Source organism: Notamacropus eugenii, chromosome X, assembly GCF_028372415.1.
Source record: "Notamacropus eugenii isolate mMacEug1 chromosome X, mMacEug1.pri_v2, whole genome shotgun sequence".
In the NCBI taxonomy this organism is placed as follows: domain Eukaryota; kingdom Metazoa; phylum Chordata; class Mammalia; order Diprotodontia; family Macropodidae; genus Notamacropus; species Notamacropus eugenii.
In genome coordinates, this window is record NC_092879.1 from 17801057 (window position 1) to 17818242 (window position 17186).

The following is a 17186-nucleotide window of genomic DNA, read 5'->3' on the forward strand; positions in this document are numbered from 1 at the left end:
AAGGGGGTGGTGTAAACAGCTGGGGAAAATGGAGAAGGCTTCTTATAGGAAGAGATGCTTGGGCAGAGCTTTAAGGGAGCTACAGGTTTCAAGAGGTGAAGGTGAGGAGGAGAAGAACATTCCCTTCTGTCCCAGGGTCATCCCCTTTACCTTCATCTCAGTTTCTATTTGCTTTGAGTAGCAGCATAGGAAAAAAAGATGCTGTGTTCCTATTTCTATTTCTATACTTCAAATTCCTATTTCTATACTTCTAGGCTGTGAACCTCATGAGAAAGAAAATCACATTTAATTAGCTAGGATTTGAGCCTAAATGTCTTGACTCCAGATTTCAGCATTCATCCCCTTTACCTTCATCTCAATTTCTATTTGCTTTGAGTAGCAGCATAGGAAAAGACGGTGCTGTGCTTCAAATTCCTATTTCTATACTTCTAGGTTTGAACCTCTGACAAGTTACTTCTACTTTGTGAGCCTTGGTTTCTTTATCTTTGAAATGGAGATGATACTTATATTTTGGACCTGACAGGACTGTTGTAAAGAAAATACTTGTAAACCTTAAAATGTTATAGAAATATGAGTTAGCATTGTTATTAAAACTGTTGCTTTGTATTCATGGTCCCAGATATTATTTTCAATTATGTTATTATCCCTGAAAAGCCAAGAATGAACTATAATATAGCCACCATAGTTCTGTTTAATACGTGTTTCTCATTGTAAAAAGGATTATGTCAATTTCTTGATGATGATAAGAATAACTTACATTTATAGTGTTTTATGGTTTAAAAAAATCAAATTAGCTAAGCTGATTATTGTTTTCAGGAAAAAAACAGCCCCTAGCTTTATTTACCAATACAATCAATAGGTTTTTTTTTTCAATTTTGTTTCTCTTCCTTGATTTTCAGAGTTTCTGTTTTTTTCCCTCTATTCAGAGGTTTATAATTTCTTGATTTTTTTTAGGTTTTAAAAACACTAGTTATAAGCTCAACTATTAGACTTCTTTCTTTTGTTGATGAAAGTGGTTAGAGGTAGGAGTTTTTCATTAAGGACTGTTTTGGCTACATCCCAAAAGTTTTGGTATGTTATCTTGTTATTTTCTTTGATAAAATTATTTATTGTTTGTATAATTTGTTCTTTGCTCCACTCATTCTGTAGGATTACATTATTTAGTCTCCATTTAAGTCTGACTCATTTCTTCAGATTTCCCTTATTGATTTTAATTTAATTTTTTTTACTTTGACCTGTAAAGGACATTTAATTTTTCTTCACTTGTTTATGAGTTATTTGTATCTTAGCACATGATCAGGTTTTATAAAGGTGACATTCAGAGTTCAGAAATTGTTATATTTCTTATGAATCCCATTCAGTAATTTAACATATTTAATTTTTCAAAAATTCTATTTAAAATACTTCTTTAACTTCTTGTTTATTAGATTTTTCTAGATCTGAAAGGGGACACATCGAAATCCTCCAACAGTTATTGTTTTGTTGTCTATCTCTTCTTGTAATTAAATTGACTTTTCCTTTGAGAACTTAAATGCTATGCCATTGGTGCATGTATACTTAGTATTGATGTTGTTTCATCATTTTTAAGTGTAATGTAGCTTCCTTACTGTTTATCTCATTTAACTACATCTATTTTCACGGTGGCCTGGTTTGAGATGATGGTAACCACACCTGTTTTTTTGAATTCAGTAGTGATATAATAGATTCTAGACCAACCCTTCATTTTTACTCTTTGTGACTCTTTACATAGTAAATATGTTTCTTGTAAATAACATGCTTCCTCTTTCTTCTTTATGGGCTAGTTTTTTGCATTCATATTCATGGATATGATTGTTAGGTTTGTTTCCCCCTCTCTGTTATATATTTCATTCTTTCTTCTCTTTGTCCCCCATGACTTTCTTTAAAAGGAAGAAAAACTGAGGAGAGTAAAAACAGTGTTAATAATCTGAACTGTCCAGTCTCAATCCTTTCCCCTTTCACTCAGCCTAGACATAGATTACTGGGTCTTGTCCACATTTGTCTAGCTCCTTTTAAACACAGATTGGTAATGAAGTCCTTTAAAGTTTATAAAGCACTTTGTATATTATCTCATTTGAACCTCACAAAACTCTATAATGTAAATACTTTAGGTATTTATTATTCCCATTTTACAGATAAAGAAACAGAAACTCAGAGAATTGAAGTGACTTGCCCATGGTCACATAGCTAAAAAGTGTTAGAAGTGGGATTCTGCCATAGGTCTTGGTGAATCCAAGTTTAGCTCTGTAGTCACCTTGCCATGTAGTGTATCGCCATTTGTCTGCTTCAGGGTGAGGCTGGATGCAAGCTACATAAGATCACCTTGCTTTTCCTTCCCTTGACCATCTGCAGAGAGACTTTGCAATCTTCCTCCCATCCAGCTCCTAAGGCCTCCAACTGTAATGGAAGCTCATCCTTTTTTTTTTGTTGTTCTCAGGAGAGAATAGTTGGAAGCCTAGATATTTATGTCATTTTGTGCCCTGCAGAACACTTTTCCCATACCTAACTATTGATTTTTCCCAGTCCTCTAAGATAGATAATATGGATACTTAGATACTTATTTTATAGACTCTTAAAGTTTCTTAAAATGAATCTTGGAAAAATGAAGTGATTTGCCCATAGTCACCCAGCCACTTAATGACAGGTTGAGGATGAGAACACAGATCTTTTTTAGACTGCCTACTCTAATGCTTTCCCTTTGTGACAATAGCACTTCCCACAGAGAGAAGACCTTTTAAGTACTTGAAATATTAAATACTCTCTAAACATTTTTTTCTTCAGCTATAGAAATCCATTTTATCTCTTGGAGACTGGTAACGTATTTTGCCTTACACAAACTGAAAATACATGATGCTGTTAGATTTTATCATGACTGTCTGGGTTCCTAAAAGCTAAGCTGATAAAGTATAGACTTGATTGTATTCTGGCAAGGGAGAAAGCTAGGAGGCCTGGAGGGTGGGGCAAGCCAAAGGTTGGAGATGCCCAGCAGCAGAAGTTGGCCACCAGGGGATGGCTCCCTACTGGTGAGAGAGCAGGGTGGGGGGAGGAAGTTCATGAAGACCAGAGTCGAAGGCATGACAGGACTATCATACCACTGAAAGCACAGCCCTTTTTAAGTAAGTACAACTCAAGTAAGTAGAGTGTTTTCTGATCACCATAATATTACTTAAAACAAAAATTCTACCAAGATTGGTTTTTATCCTAATTTGATTTTGACTGTACTTTCTAATTAGTACCTAGAATGTTAAAATCACTCCAAGCTGCTTCCAATTTTATATTAAATTGCAGGATTCCAGGTCTTCAGCTGGTCTAACACTTGTATAAATTAAATTGTGTGTTTTTGTGTGTGTATAAACTATTCTAGGTTTTATGTTTATATAAAAAAATTGTACTTTCATGAATCTTATTTTTTTAATGAACATTTAAGTTAGATGTTGTCAAGACATTTAGCTCTGCACGAAACTGAAAATCCAAAGGATGTCTCTCTTTTGAAATTTCTTCTGCAAATAAAGCTTTAAGCTCTTACCTGTCACAACAGCAGGAAGTTGATTCGGTGGGCAGTGTACCAAATTATAGTCAATGCAATTAAGCAAATTGGTTGTTATGAACTAGTCAAAACAATTTGTCTTATTATTTATATACTTAATATCCTCGATGGCCCCCCAACTGCAAATGATGGTGCTGGCTTCTATGGCAATTATCTGTCTCTGCCATCCTCTTAATTCATACTGGGCCTGTAATCTTGATGCTTCATGATGGAAATGTACCAAGTGGTATGACAATGTTTTAAGGGCAGGTAAATCCTTTTTGACACCAAAATTACCTTCTTTGATTTGTCTTTTTGTGCCTTTCCTTTTCCAAAGGTGTCATTTCACAACTTGTTCATTTCACAGTGAGGCGTGGGATTTTTTCAGCCTCAAGCTCACAGACAGACAAGTTGATACTGAAAGGGAATTGATTCTTAAGTCGAGAATAAATATTTCACCTTGAGGTGCATGGCTTTCAGCATACCACTAACTTGCATAAATGTGAGGTTACATTTTCCATGCAAATCCAATGAAACCAGTAGTGCCTACCACTTTTAAATTGCTTCTGTTCTTGTCACCGGTGAGATCCCAGAGGTTATTTGAAAGAAAGGAAGAGGAGAAGAAAGAGTGAGAGACCTAGGAATTTGAAATCATTTTGTGATTCATAGGATGTAGCTCTTAGATCTAGTCTAACCCACTCATTTTACAGAATAGGAAACTGAGGCCCACAGAAGGCAGGTGAGAGGTTCATTTGGCCAGCCTTCAAACCTGGTTCTTTGGATTCTGGATTGCATATCCTTTACCACCCTGCTCCTATCCAGACCCAAAGCAGTAGCTTCTCATGTTACACATTAACAAAACATGCATGAATTTAATCCTCAGAAAATGCTCAGCACTGTTTACTTGGCATGTCAAAGGTTTTATGGGGGAAGAAAATGTTTCCTAAGAGCACCTTATTTTTGAGACAGCCTGTGAACCACACGAATAATAATTCTGGCTGGCATCTATGTAACATATTTTACAAGGCACTGTATTCTTCTGCATTAATCTAATTTGATTATCAAAACAGCATAGAGGTAGCAGGTAACTCTAATCTACATTTTAGAGATGAGAAAATTGACAACTAGTTATAGGTACTGTAAGCTACATTAGGTTCCCACAGAGAATTTTGCCTATAGTTTAATACCTATGCAGTGATATCTGTATTCTGGCCTTTAAAGACATTCCGCTTTCAGTTTGAAGTCTAAGTCAGTTTGACTCAGTTTCCACCTCTGCAAAATGAGGAGGTTGGTGGACTTCACTTTCAAGGTTTTTTCTAGCTTGGAGTATGTAACCCTATGACCCTGTGACTTGCTTCTGCCTTTTCTTGGTCCTACTGCTGCTCTGAGCCCACTATCTTCCAGAGAGCGAGGGATGTCATTGGTATAGAAAACTCTCTCTACCAGAGCAGCTTGGCACTCTCTGCCACTTAGAATCTCAGGGCATTGTCAGTAAAGCTTGGAGCCCAGTCTTCTTCTCAGGTTCAGTTTTCTTTCCTTTTGCATCAGGTTGCATCTTCTCCTGAATTTTGAGAGACCACCAAAAGCTTGATTTTTTTTTCAGTTATTACTCCTGTTTCTTTGGCAGTGTCTGGCATTTTGAATTAGAATCAATGAGTGCTACAAAAAAGATTCTTATTTGTAAGGACAAATGGTAAGAAAACAGGTCTACGCCCATTTCCTGGGATCTGAAGGGGGTTATTTAATATTATTTACTATAAATATCACTAATGGTTACTTTTCTTCTACTGGCTTGCTTTTCACTCATCCATTATTGGAAAAGTTGACTAACTTTTGTGGATATGGCCTTAGATCCCTTTACTTTTTAACATCCTCTAAGTGTCTTGTCTGTAATTATATGGGAGATGGAAGAGGACACTAGACATATTTGTTTTGCATGTGATTAAAATAATTGTACTGAGCCTTGGTGACTTTGATTTGGGAACTCATCTGCAAATCTCTCAAGAGCGCTGTTTCTCCTGCAGGTGGCCCCAGAAGAATTCAAGATCAGTATTGGCCGTGTGAATGGATGCTTACAAAAGAACCTTCCAGTCAGTGTCAAGTGGCTACTGTGTGGCTGCCTGTGTTGCTGCTGCACCCTGGGGTGCAGTTTATGGCCTGTGGTTTGTCTTAATAAAAGAGTGAGTACAACTTGTTACAGCAGAGGTGTTTCCACCTTTGGGACCCTCTTGGCTCTCATTTTAAACCCCATATAGTCATTTCTTGGACACAACTGTGGTTTCCCTAAAGCACTCTGCCACCAGTCTGAGACTCAGTAGGACTTCTGTGAATTATCATTCTGAAGTTATTCAAAACAAGTCAACAAACATTTATCAAGTTTCTATTCTGTACTGGGCCTTGGGGACCCAAAGACACATGGACTGGCCTCCGCCTTCACAGAGGGTTCAGTCTACTAGGGGATGTCAGTAGTGCACAGGAACATAAACGCAAAATAATGCCAAGGGGAAGAGAACACTAACAACTAGGGGCCATTGGGGAAGGTGGAAGCATGGAGTGGAATGTGGACCAAAGTGAAGGAATGGGGCATAGCCTGAGGAGATGGCAGAAAAGGCTAATTTAGGGGTGGGGAACCTGCAGCCTCCAGAACAGATGCAGCCTAAACTAGCTGCAGGTTCCCCACCCCTATGGCTAGTTTCACCATAACATCATAGAGTATGGAGGGGAAATAAGAGGAAGTCAGTCATGCATGGTATGTTGGAGCCAGATGGTAGAGGGTGTGAAATGTGAAATGCTAAGTTAAAGAGTTTTTAATCCTAGGAGCTGTCAAAGAGTCCTTAGAGATCAGTGACCCCCACTCTATCCCCTTTTCCAGATGAAAAAAATCAGGCCCAGAGGGCCTGACTTGGCCATGATCATACAGATGGAAATGACCAGAAACTGCAGTCAGATTCACTGACTTCTGGTATGCTGAATTCAGTCTATTCCATCCTTTGAAAATTGGGAGATACGCACCCTCTCCAGGCCTGTGATCCCTCTGTTACTCTCCATGATGGTTTGGAGGTCCCTGAGAGTGGCTTAGGGCAGTGGCACTGCAGTGGATAGATTGCCAGGGCTGGCATCACGAAGACTTCTTTTTGTGAGTTCAAATCTGGCCTCAGACAGTTCCTAGCTGTGTGACCCTGGGCAAGGCACTTCGCCCTGTTGACCTCAGTTTCCTCATCTGTAAAATGAACTGGAGAAGGAAATGGCTGAACCACTCCAGTATCTCTGCCAAGTAAACCCAACCACAGCAGTTCCATACTACAGTTCTTTTAGTGCTCTGGGACTTATTCCCAGGGTATGGCCTTCTGACAAAGGAAATGTTCACTTATTCTTTTCCTGTGTATCTTGGCCTTTACCTCTTGACTCATTCTTTTCCTGCCTTTTCCAATGCAAAAATCATTCTTGACTGAGAAAACAGTGTCCACATAAAAATGGAGCAGCTTCTGCCTTTTCTTGGCCCTAGCGTGGCTCCAAGCCCACTATCTTCCAGAGAGAAGTCATTGGTATAGGAAGCTCTCTCTACCAGTGCAGCTTGGTACTCTCTGCCACTTAGAATCTTAGGGTATTGCCAGTGTGTGTCAGAAGAGGGACTTGAACCCAGGCCTTTCTGACTTCGAGGCCAGCTGTGCCACACCTTCTTGTAGATACAATTGCCAGGAATGAATAGGAGCAGTCATCTGTTTTAACAAACTTTGGAGACTCACTTCTGTTCTGGCTTACGCCCTAGGAAGACTGATCTCTCTCGTAGTATGATGAGCAGAAAGTCACCGACCAACATTGCTTAGTTCTTTCTCCCCTGAGTCTTTGTGGGTGAGCTTTCAACTGAGCACCATAGTATCTTTCCTTGAAGGACAAGTAGCCACTTCCTCCCAGACTCTTTTGCCAACCCTCCCCTCCTTCTCTGTGTCGTATTCTTTTACCCTCCAGCCTTCGGACCCAGTGTTGGGTTACTCTCTGCCTTGTCAGAGCCTTTTTCTTGGCTTTCATTTTGAAGCACTTTAGTTTTTTTAAACAATATTTCATTGTCTCTGAGATCTGGCTGCTCTTTGGGCAGGAATCACAGTTTCTAGGCTGCAGCAGAAGGACAAACGCAATGACTCCCTGGGATTTACTACAAACTTTGCGCATTGCTCTATACCTTCTATCAATGGTAGTCTAAGTTAAACATCCTTTGGCCTTCTCTCTTAACCTGCAGAATAAATATCCTAATATATATACTTAAGTACTTAGTGATTTAAAATAGAAAGTCCCTTGGGATCATATACACTACGGTTTCTGCTCATTAACATGCCTAAATGAATTTCTTTTTTTTTTTTTATTTTGTAATGTTTAACAATCACTGCCATACAATTGTGATTTTATCCCCCCCACCTACCCCCCACTCCCCCCCTCCCTCCCCACGACTGCATACAATTCTGTATAGATTCTACATATACTTTCCTATTGAGTATATTTTCACTATAGTCATGCTATGTAGTCAGACTAAGATAAATGAAAGAAATCGTATAACAAATCAGAACATGATACACAAACACATACACATACACAGACATGATCTGCTACAATATGTGAGTGACTTCCATATTTCTCTCTCTGAGTGTGGCAGGCATTTTGCCTTGAGATCCTCCACTGGGATTTTTTTTTTTTGGTAAGAAGTTCTTGTGTTATTACACAAATCTAAGTCTACCAGAAAAAACTCTCAAACACTGTGGTTGTTGCTGTGTATAAAGTTCTCCTGGTTCTGCTCCTTTCACTCAGCATCAGGTCATATAAGTCCTTCCAGGCCTCTCTGAAGTCTTCTTGTTCATCATTTCTTATGGCACAATAGTACTCCATTACATTCATATACCATAATTTATTCAGCCATTCCCCAATTGATGGACATCCCCTTGACTTCCAGTTTTTGGCAACTACATAGAGTGCTGCTATAAATATTTTTGTACATGTGGGACCCTTTCCCATTTTTATGATCTCTAAATGAATTTCTTGTATTGAATAACTAAGATTTTATTAAGGACACAACACTCTTTAATATGTGGCTCCTGCTGAAAGTCTGTCATTAGCCTTTTTGACCAGCAGCAAGCTTTAGCTGTCCTTTTCATAAATCTCCAATCTAGGGTGCAGTAGAAAGGGCATGAGATTGGAAGTGTGAGGATTTGGCTGAGAATTCTGGCTCATCCATGGACTGCACAGCTGATGTTCATCAAGTCCTCTCAGAACCTTAGCTTCCTTATCTGCACAGCAAGGGACTTTTACTTACGTGGTCTTTAAGGCCCTTCTAACACTAAGTCAATTAGCCTGAACTCAGACATTTTAGATTACTCAAAAGAACAATTGTGATCATAGATCTGTTTCTAGACCCAGTCACGTCACCTATTCTTAACTTGTCTTCTTTTATCATGACTTAAGTTTTAGAGAGGGAAGGATGGAAGGAGGAAGAGAGAGACAGAGAAAGACAGATAAAGAATGGATGTGCGTGTACACATGCAGATGGAGGAATTTGGCCCTTAAAGTATAGACAGGCTGGTCTAGCTCTGCTTGTGTTGGCATGTTTAAAGTCCAGAAAGAAAGAAAAAATCTCTATCATCAGCCATACAGAAATTTTAGCATGTTGATAGTCTTGGAGCCCCCACCTTTCATTTTGGTCTTTGAAATGAGAGACAAATAGTTCTGCCTGGAGTTAAATATGTTCTAGGCAATCATAGCATGGTGAAGCCCTCTAGTCATACCTTACAGAGCACGTTTCATCCTTTTGGGCAGAGATAGCCAAAAGCAAGTACCTTTTATATTGATGAGAAGCAGCCTGATCCAGTGGATAGAGGGCTAAAACCTTGAAATCTTTGCTCCATCAGTCATAAGTACTTAGTAAGCACCTACTGTGTGCTGGTTGCCAAGGATACAGGGACAAAGAAGGAAACCATTTGTTCTCTCACAAGGAGCTTATGTTCGTGTGTGTGTACGTACATATGTATATATGTATAAAAAATATAAGTATACACACAGCATAGATGTAAAGTTAATAAATGCACCCATGCATACACAGAGCATTTGAATACAAGGCAGTTTGGGAGAGAAGACGCAGGAGTTGGAAAGCTCAGCAGTGACTTCGTTTAGAAGGTGGTACCTAAGCAGCACCTTAAAGAAAGACAGGGAAGGACTCAATGAGCCTGCAGTAAGGAGAGAGGGAGGGAATACGTGGCAATGCCGGATGAAGCATCACAAGTGAAGAAGAGAAAGAAGGCCAGACTTGGGAATGGGAGGGGGACCCGTGGCCAGTGAGGCCAGCTCCTGCCTCTGCCATCTATTCCTTAGGTGACAGGTCCCTTCATTCTCCATGCTCCTGGCAGTTGCCTGACTTATAAGGGAATTGTTCATCTATACCAGTGGAGGGAATTTCCATACCCAAAGTTTCCTGCATGGATGAAGCAGAGATCTGGACCAAAAACAAACCCAGAGACTTCTGTCATCCTAATTTCCTTAGCCAGTCTTTCTCATCTAGTCTCCCCATCCCTAGGTTAGCTCCATGAAATACCTCCCTCTTCATTACTGATCTTGATATCCCCCAGCTTTGAGCATACTTCCCTGAACATAATAAATAGCTGTCAAGCCACTGAAGGAATAAATTGTCTGTCTCTTTGCTGGACTTAGAACTGGAGCTGTGTTTATATAGCATAACAAGAGCCAAACACTTTCCACATAACCTTCCCTGGGGTGTTGTCATTCAAGTTGTTTTAGTTGCATCCGACTCTTTGTACCCCATCTGGGGTTTTTGTGGCAGATACTGGAGTTATTTGCCATTTCCTTCTCTGGCTCATTTGACAGATGAGGAAACTGACCAAACAGGGTTAAGTGACTTGCCCAGGGTCATACAGCTAGTAAGTGTTTGAGGTCAGATTTGAACTTAGGAAGATGAGTCTTCCTGACTCCAGGCCTAACACTCTGTGCACTATGGTGCCACCTAGCTTCCCCTCAGACAGGTCACCAGGTTGCCAAGTGTCATGGCTGCCATCCGAAGCCAGGCCTTGCAGGCTCACAGGGCTCTTTGTCCCATGCTATATGTTGACTGCCAGCTAGATTACCTCTGGGAGATTCCCCTATCCATACAGAGGTGGCTTTTGTCTGCTTTTGTCTGTTGGAGTCCCTTACTAGTTTAGGCTGGAAGAGATGATCAGGAGCAGGCTGTAACACCCCCACCCCAGTGCCTGGCTGGCTCTGGCACTCCTTTGACAGAGCAGAAGTGAGCCAGGGTACTTTGAGTCAGGATGAAGCTTCAGTCAGAGGGTTTTGGAGGGTCAGGGCCCTACATACTCTGCTTTGGGGGATGTTTTAGTTGTCAGAGTCACTTCACACCAGTCATCAGAAGCTTTGGGCACATAAGGGATGATGACACGGGGCGTAAGTTACCTCACTTCCTGAAGCCTCCCTTTGCTCATCTGTAACTTTGTAAGTAAATTTGGAAATGAGAGCTAATACTTCTTTCAAGATTTCATTCAACCAATATTTATTAATACCTGCTGTGTGCCAAGCACGGAGGGTACAAGGACAAAACTGAGGTAGCCCCTGTCTTCAAGAAACTTAGGTTCTGTTAGAGATCAAGAGCATCTAAATCAGTCTAAAATAGATGCCACGTCAGTACCAAGTCATGTTGGTGGGCAGATGCCTCACCACTGGGGCCCTCAGGAAAGGCCTCCTGGAGGAAGCAATGGATGACCTAGAAAGTTAAGGCTTGTGAGAGGAAGGCATGGCACCATGACCCATCAGAGCCAGTAGAGGAAAGAGTGGTCAGACTAGTGTGGCTGGGGCTTAGTACTACTGGAGTCAGGAAAAGTGATTGGCAGTGAAACCGGGAAGGGTTTGAAGGGCCCCCAAAAGCAATTGGTAGTTTATGCTAGAGACAATAAAGAGTTTCCAAAGCTTCATGAGTCAGGTAGTGACAGGGTCAGATGTCTCTTTCAGCAATGGCATTTTGGGAGCTGGATGGAAGACAGATTAGGGAGGGGAGAGTGTTAATAGAGGGACACCAGTGAAGAAACTAGTGCCACAGTCCAGATGAGAAGAAAGAAAGGCCTGAACTGGGGTGTTTGTGGTAAGAATTGGTGTGAACAGTTACTAAGATGAAAATTGATTGGGTAGGGTTGAGGTCATGAGGTGGGATGAAGAGTCAAGGATGATTCTTAGGTTGTAAACCTTGGTGACTGGAAGGATGGTGGTGTCCTAGACAGAAGTAGAGAGGTCTGTACATGTATCTAGTTTGAGATGTTTACAGGACATTTACTTGTAGCTGTCAGATGGTTGGTAATAGGAGTCTGGAGTTCAGGACAGAATATATAGATCTGTGGATCATCCACAATAGGCATAATTATTGAACCGATAGCCATCTCCAGTCATCCTGATGAATATCTGGTCACTGGATCCAGATGGCTCCGGAGGAGAAAGTGAGGCTGGTGACCTTGCACAGTACTCCCTCACTCAAAACAAAGTCACCTGCAAGTCATGTCATCATTTCTCTGATACCATGGTCTTCTTCAGAAACAAAAGATGAACACAACAGTTATTGAGCCCACCAGGACCTTAGGAAATCACCTAGAGAAAGAGTATAGAAGAAGAAAAGAAGAGGCCCCAGAAGAGAGCCTTGGGGGACGTCTACATTGAGTGGGCCGGAGGATGGTGTTCTAGCAAAGAAGTCTGACTAAGAAGGGGTGACCAGAAGAAAGGAGGAGACTGAAGAGAGAGAGCACTGTTGAAAATGCCTGAGAGCAAAGGGAATATCCTGGTGGAAGGGGTGGCCTCTAATGCTAAATGCTGCAGAGAGGTCATGAAGGCTGAAGACTAAGAAAAGATTTAGCAATGAACATGTCCTTGGTAACCTTGGATGTTGAAGCCATAAACCAGACTGTTGAGGGTTTAAAAGTGAGTAGAAGAAGAGGAAGTGGGGAGTGTGTTCTGGAGGAGAGGCCAACCTGAGGGGATGATAGGGTCAAGTGAAAGTTTTTTCAGGTTAGGCGGACCTGAATGTGTCTATAGGCAGTGGAAAGAGAGCCATTAGATAGGGAGAGATTGAAGATGAGAGAAAGAGAAAGAGAGAGAGAGGGAGGGAGGGAGAGAGAGACAGAGAGACAGAGAGACAGAGATAGAGAAATTGCCATACTGAGCTGATGATGGAGACAGTACGGGTTTTGGAGGTATAAGGTGTATTTGTTGCACAGGGGATTCATTGTCGAGTCCAGGTTGGATTACATGCCCCATGAGGCTCCTTTCAAACAGGAGCTTCCCTGACCCTTTTTTGATTCCAGCCCTCTTGTAAAATCTCTCCATTTTTCTAAATGGAAATTCTGTGAATTCCCTCATTCCCCCCCCATCCCCCAGGCCACTCCTTCCAGCATTCCTGTCTTTCCCTCTCACTGCCAGTCTCCCAGTGGCTGCATTTTACCCTCGTTTCCACGGATATCCTTTGGCATCATAGCCTTGGCATCATGCTCCTTCTCAGATGGGAAGCCCTTCTATAGGGAAACTGGTTAGCTTGGAACCTTATGTACTCATTAGAGATATAGTCATGTTCAAAGATGTGCAGATAATGATCTTGGGTTTGTTCCTTTTTAAAGATTTTTTTTATCAGTTTGAAACACTAGGTTAAGTTTTTATGATGGTCTCAAGAACTAAGTGAGTGTATTTGAGTTGGTGATTGATTCATTTGGGTGCATTTCTTTTTGAGGAGGTAGCACAGAGCTTTTTCATATAAATATGATCTTTCCAATAGCACCAACTATTTTAGCCTGTGTTAGAGTTGTCATTTTTCAGACTTAGAAATTATGGGAGGGGGAAGGGATGATGGGATGAAGGGGGTAATGGATTCTTATAGATGGGTAGAAAACATGAAAAAATAAAGTTTCCTAGGTGGATTAAAATGTTTGTAAACCATATTCTACCTACTGACTCTTTTTTCCTTCCTCTCCTTCCTTCTGTAGACAAGAAGGTCAATTCAGAAGTTGTTGGAATGGGAAAATAACAGATTATACCACAAGGTAAGAAATGTTGAAGGGGATTTTGAGCCCAAAGCATCATGTTCCTGTAAACTCTTATTGGTTCCATTCACATAAACTTTTTGGTAGTTAGGTATATTTTTACTCAAACCTGTTTGTAAAGGACTCAGAATTTAACTTCACTGGCTTTGCCGTGTATTTTGTTAATGGTTAAGTTACTTAAGGTCCCCTCTTACCCCACTTGTAAATATTGCCTCTTTGCATAATGAAAAATGTGGTGTCCTATGGTTTCCAGAACATAAACCTGCTCTTGGTGTGTTGCCAAGCATTCTGTGTAGAAGAACTTCTGAGCTTTAGGTGCAGAGGGAATTTAAGATAAGACATAATACCTGTCCTCATGGAGTTAGGGTAGAGGAATAAAACCTCACCACTAAAATGGTTAATATTATTTAAGTGCATTAGAGAAGTGTAGAACCAAGAGCTCTGGGCCAGCTCAGGGTGGGGGTAGAGATGAGAGGCTGTGCCCTCTGGAATGCCTGTTATTTAACCAACTTGCTTTCATCTTAAACCTTTTTCTTTCTCACTCCTTCCATCTTATGGCACTCACTGACACCTCACTTCCTTCTGATAATGTGATATCTCTGGCCACCCTTTACAATACTGATTGCATTTTTACTCAGTGCTCCCCATTTCCCCCTCCCCCACCCCAGTCATGAGGGGACCCATGGTTATGGGTCCTTGCTTCCCCTTGCCACTTCAGACTCCCTACCAACGTCATTCGGCAGCCTTACCTCCTTTAAGGTTCATGATATCCAAATTTCTCTCCTAGTCCAGGTCCTCATAACCAGTATCTGTCAGCCCCTAGGACTTTCTCCTTCCTACTTCAGTGAGTTTAGTGCCTGGTCCATAGTCTTTCACTCTACTCAACATACATATTGCAACATCCTCAAACACCTTTATTTTCCTGTTCCTCAGTCAGCTACATTCCCATCATCTGCTCTTCCCAGCCTCCTCATCTACACGCAGGGATGGTGTTGCCATCACCCCCAAGTATTCTGCTTCCATGTTCATAAACTCTGAAATTCCCTTCTTTGATTCTAATCCTTCATCATTCCACCTTTCTTTTAGCCTTTATTGGAGCTAACTCTGCTCTTTAGCCTCAACATGGCCTCCTGCCATTCCTTCCCTCAGTCCTTTCCTAGGCTGTCACCCCTGCCCTGGTTATACTCTTCTATCTTTCCTATCTTGATCTCTTGGTAGATTCAGTTCCACTTTACAATATGCTCTGCACTTGAATTTCTTTCTTCCTTGTCTTGTTGCTTATCATGGCTTCTGAAACCCCAATATTGGATCACTCCAACCTTAGTTTCTATTTACATACTGCTAGTAGAACTGGAGAAAATAGCAAATCTATGCTGACTCTGTCCGCTACATATTTTTGGAAATATTGTGATAACAGCATTTCATTATAATGGGTTTCCTCTGTAATAATTCTGTGTATTTTACTTTGTGCATTTAAATACATTATTCTGAAAACAAGTCCTTAGAGTTTGCCAGACAGGATCCATGACACAGGAAAGGTGGCACAGAGCTAATAAGTATCTAAGGATGGATTTGAACTCAAGGTCTTCCTGACTCCAGGCCCAGCTCTCTGTCCACCTCTCTGTTTAGCCTTATCCTTTTTCATGAGTTCTAGTCTTGAGTCACCAGGTGCTGCCCTACATAGCCAGTCTGTTTTCAGTCTTGTTTCTACAGTCATAGTTTCTCTTCTCTATGTCCCATTCTCTTCACTCACACAGCTGTCACATTGGTACATGCTTTCATCACCTCATACCTAGACAATTTCAGTAGCCTCTCTTTAGTCTTCCTGCCTCATATTTATTCTCATCCAGTTCCATCTTTCCCTCAGCTTTTCTAAAATATAGGTCTTGCCATGTAAGCTCTCTACTCATGCTGTTTCCACCATTAGAATGTCATCAACCTCACCTGAACTAACCCCATAATTGTGTTCCTTGCCTCAGGTTTCTCTCTATTCCAGTCCACTCAGCTGCCAAAGCGATTTTCCTAAAGCATAGGTTTGATTATGTGAACCTTTTTCCCTTTCCCCCAGATCCCAGTGGCCTCCTCTTACCTCCATTCCCTCCCCCAAATAGATCCCACTGGCTTCCTTTTACCTCCATTTGATACTGAAAGCCCTCCACAACCTGGTCCCTTGCTACCTTTCCAGTTTTCTTGTCCTTTCTTCTGCTTTATGCACCATACAGTCTAGCTACACTGGCCTTCTTGCCCTTCCTCAAACATGTTCTGTCTCTTCCCTTAGTTCCTTTGTTCTGGCTACCCCCCACACCCCCCTCACTTCTGCCTCTCTGATCCCACCTTTACAGTTGGCCGAAACTTCACCACTCTCTCCCTGACTACTAGTGTCTTCCCTCTAAGCACATTGTAATTATCTTATTTGTATGTGATGGTCTCCCCCACTGGACTCAGTTCTTTGAGGTCAGGGCCTTTGTTTTTTGCCCTTCTTAACAGCAGTGCTTAGCCCAGGGCCTGGAACACATCAAGAGCTTAACAGGTGCTTCTCAACTGACTAGAAGAGGGAGGGCATTTGAGTTGTGTTGGGATAGTGGGGAGGAATCCAGTGGTTTATTTGGGTGGTAGAGTCACTGGGGACAAGAGCACAGTTGCAGAGTCATGGAGTGTGGGGCATGTTTGTGGAATGGCTAGTAACTCATTGTAGCAGGAATGGAGAACATGAAGAGAGGAGTGGAATGAGGTAAGGATGGTAAGGTAGAATGCCAGAGTAAGGAGGATCCTGCCAGCTGGGCACAGGGGTTTCCTCCATTTAGGAAGGACTAGGGAGCCCCTGAAGAAGTTTGAGCAGAGAAGTGGCCTGACCAAATCTCTGCAGAAGGAAACTGATATCACCTTTAACAAATTTTATTTTCCTAGCTTGGTCTGCACTGGAAGTTGAGTAAACGGAAATGTGAAAGTAATAATATGGTGGAATATGTAAGTATATACATATATATATATATATATATACATATATGAAATAGGTTTTTCCCCATTACTTTGAAGGTATCCATTCTAAAATGTGTAATTCAGCAGATATTATTGTTGATTACCCCATTTTTTTACTTTGATCTGCTTACTGTAAACATCATTCTTCCCTTTTAGAGTTATGGATAATAACATAATTATCCTGAAAGCTACAACCAATTGTTATGCCTTAGAAAAGTCTCTGTTGGTTCAAACAATGTTGTATCAGTTTAATCCACTTGTGAAACATTCCCAAGACATAGTAACAAAGTCGACGTGACAGTAACAGCTTCTGTGGCCTGATGCAGAATTTGGGAATAGCATCTTGGGCAAACATGCATGAAAAATCCCGATTGTACTTGGAGACTTTGTGGAGGGGGCCCTGTCTTCTTTTGGCTATCTAGCTTTGATTAAAGCAGAGGAAAACACATTGTGAATTGTGTTTTTGACTTGAAGATGGGCTTAAGTGTTCTTAATTCATAAACCACTGATCCCCACATATGGTCAGCCTTCAAAACCCCAGTGTCAGTTACATAGAGATGGACAAACCATTTAACTGCATTTGGTGTTTTAGGTTTCCT

At 41.1% G+C, this 17186-nt stretch overlaps 1 protein-coding gene across 2 annotated transcripts in view; it reads left to right on the forward strand.

The window, feature by feature from the left end:
- CHIC1 (cysteine rich hydrophobic domain 1) overlaps positions 1-17186 on the forward strand; it is a 47151-nt gene that overhangs the window by 22512 nt on the left and 7453 nt on the right. For both annotated transcript variants that reach the window (XM_072626686.1, XM_072626685.1), the window contains exons 3-5: positions 5569-5724; positions 13552-13608; positions 16516-16575. In XM_072626686.1, the coding sequence (XP_072482787.1) occupies positions 5569-5724; positions 13552-13608; positions 16516-16575 (273 nt within the window). The remainder of the gene's footprint in view (positions 1-5568; positions 5725-13551; positions 13609-16515; positions 16576-17186) is intronic.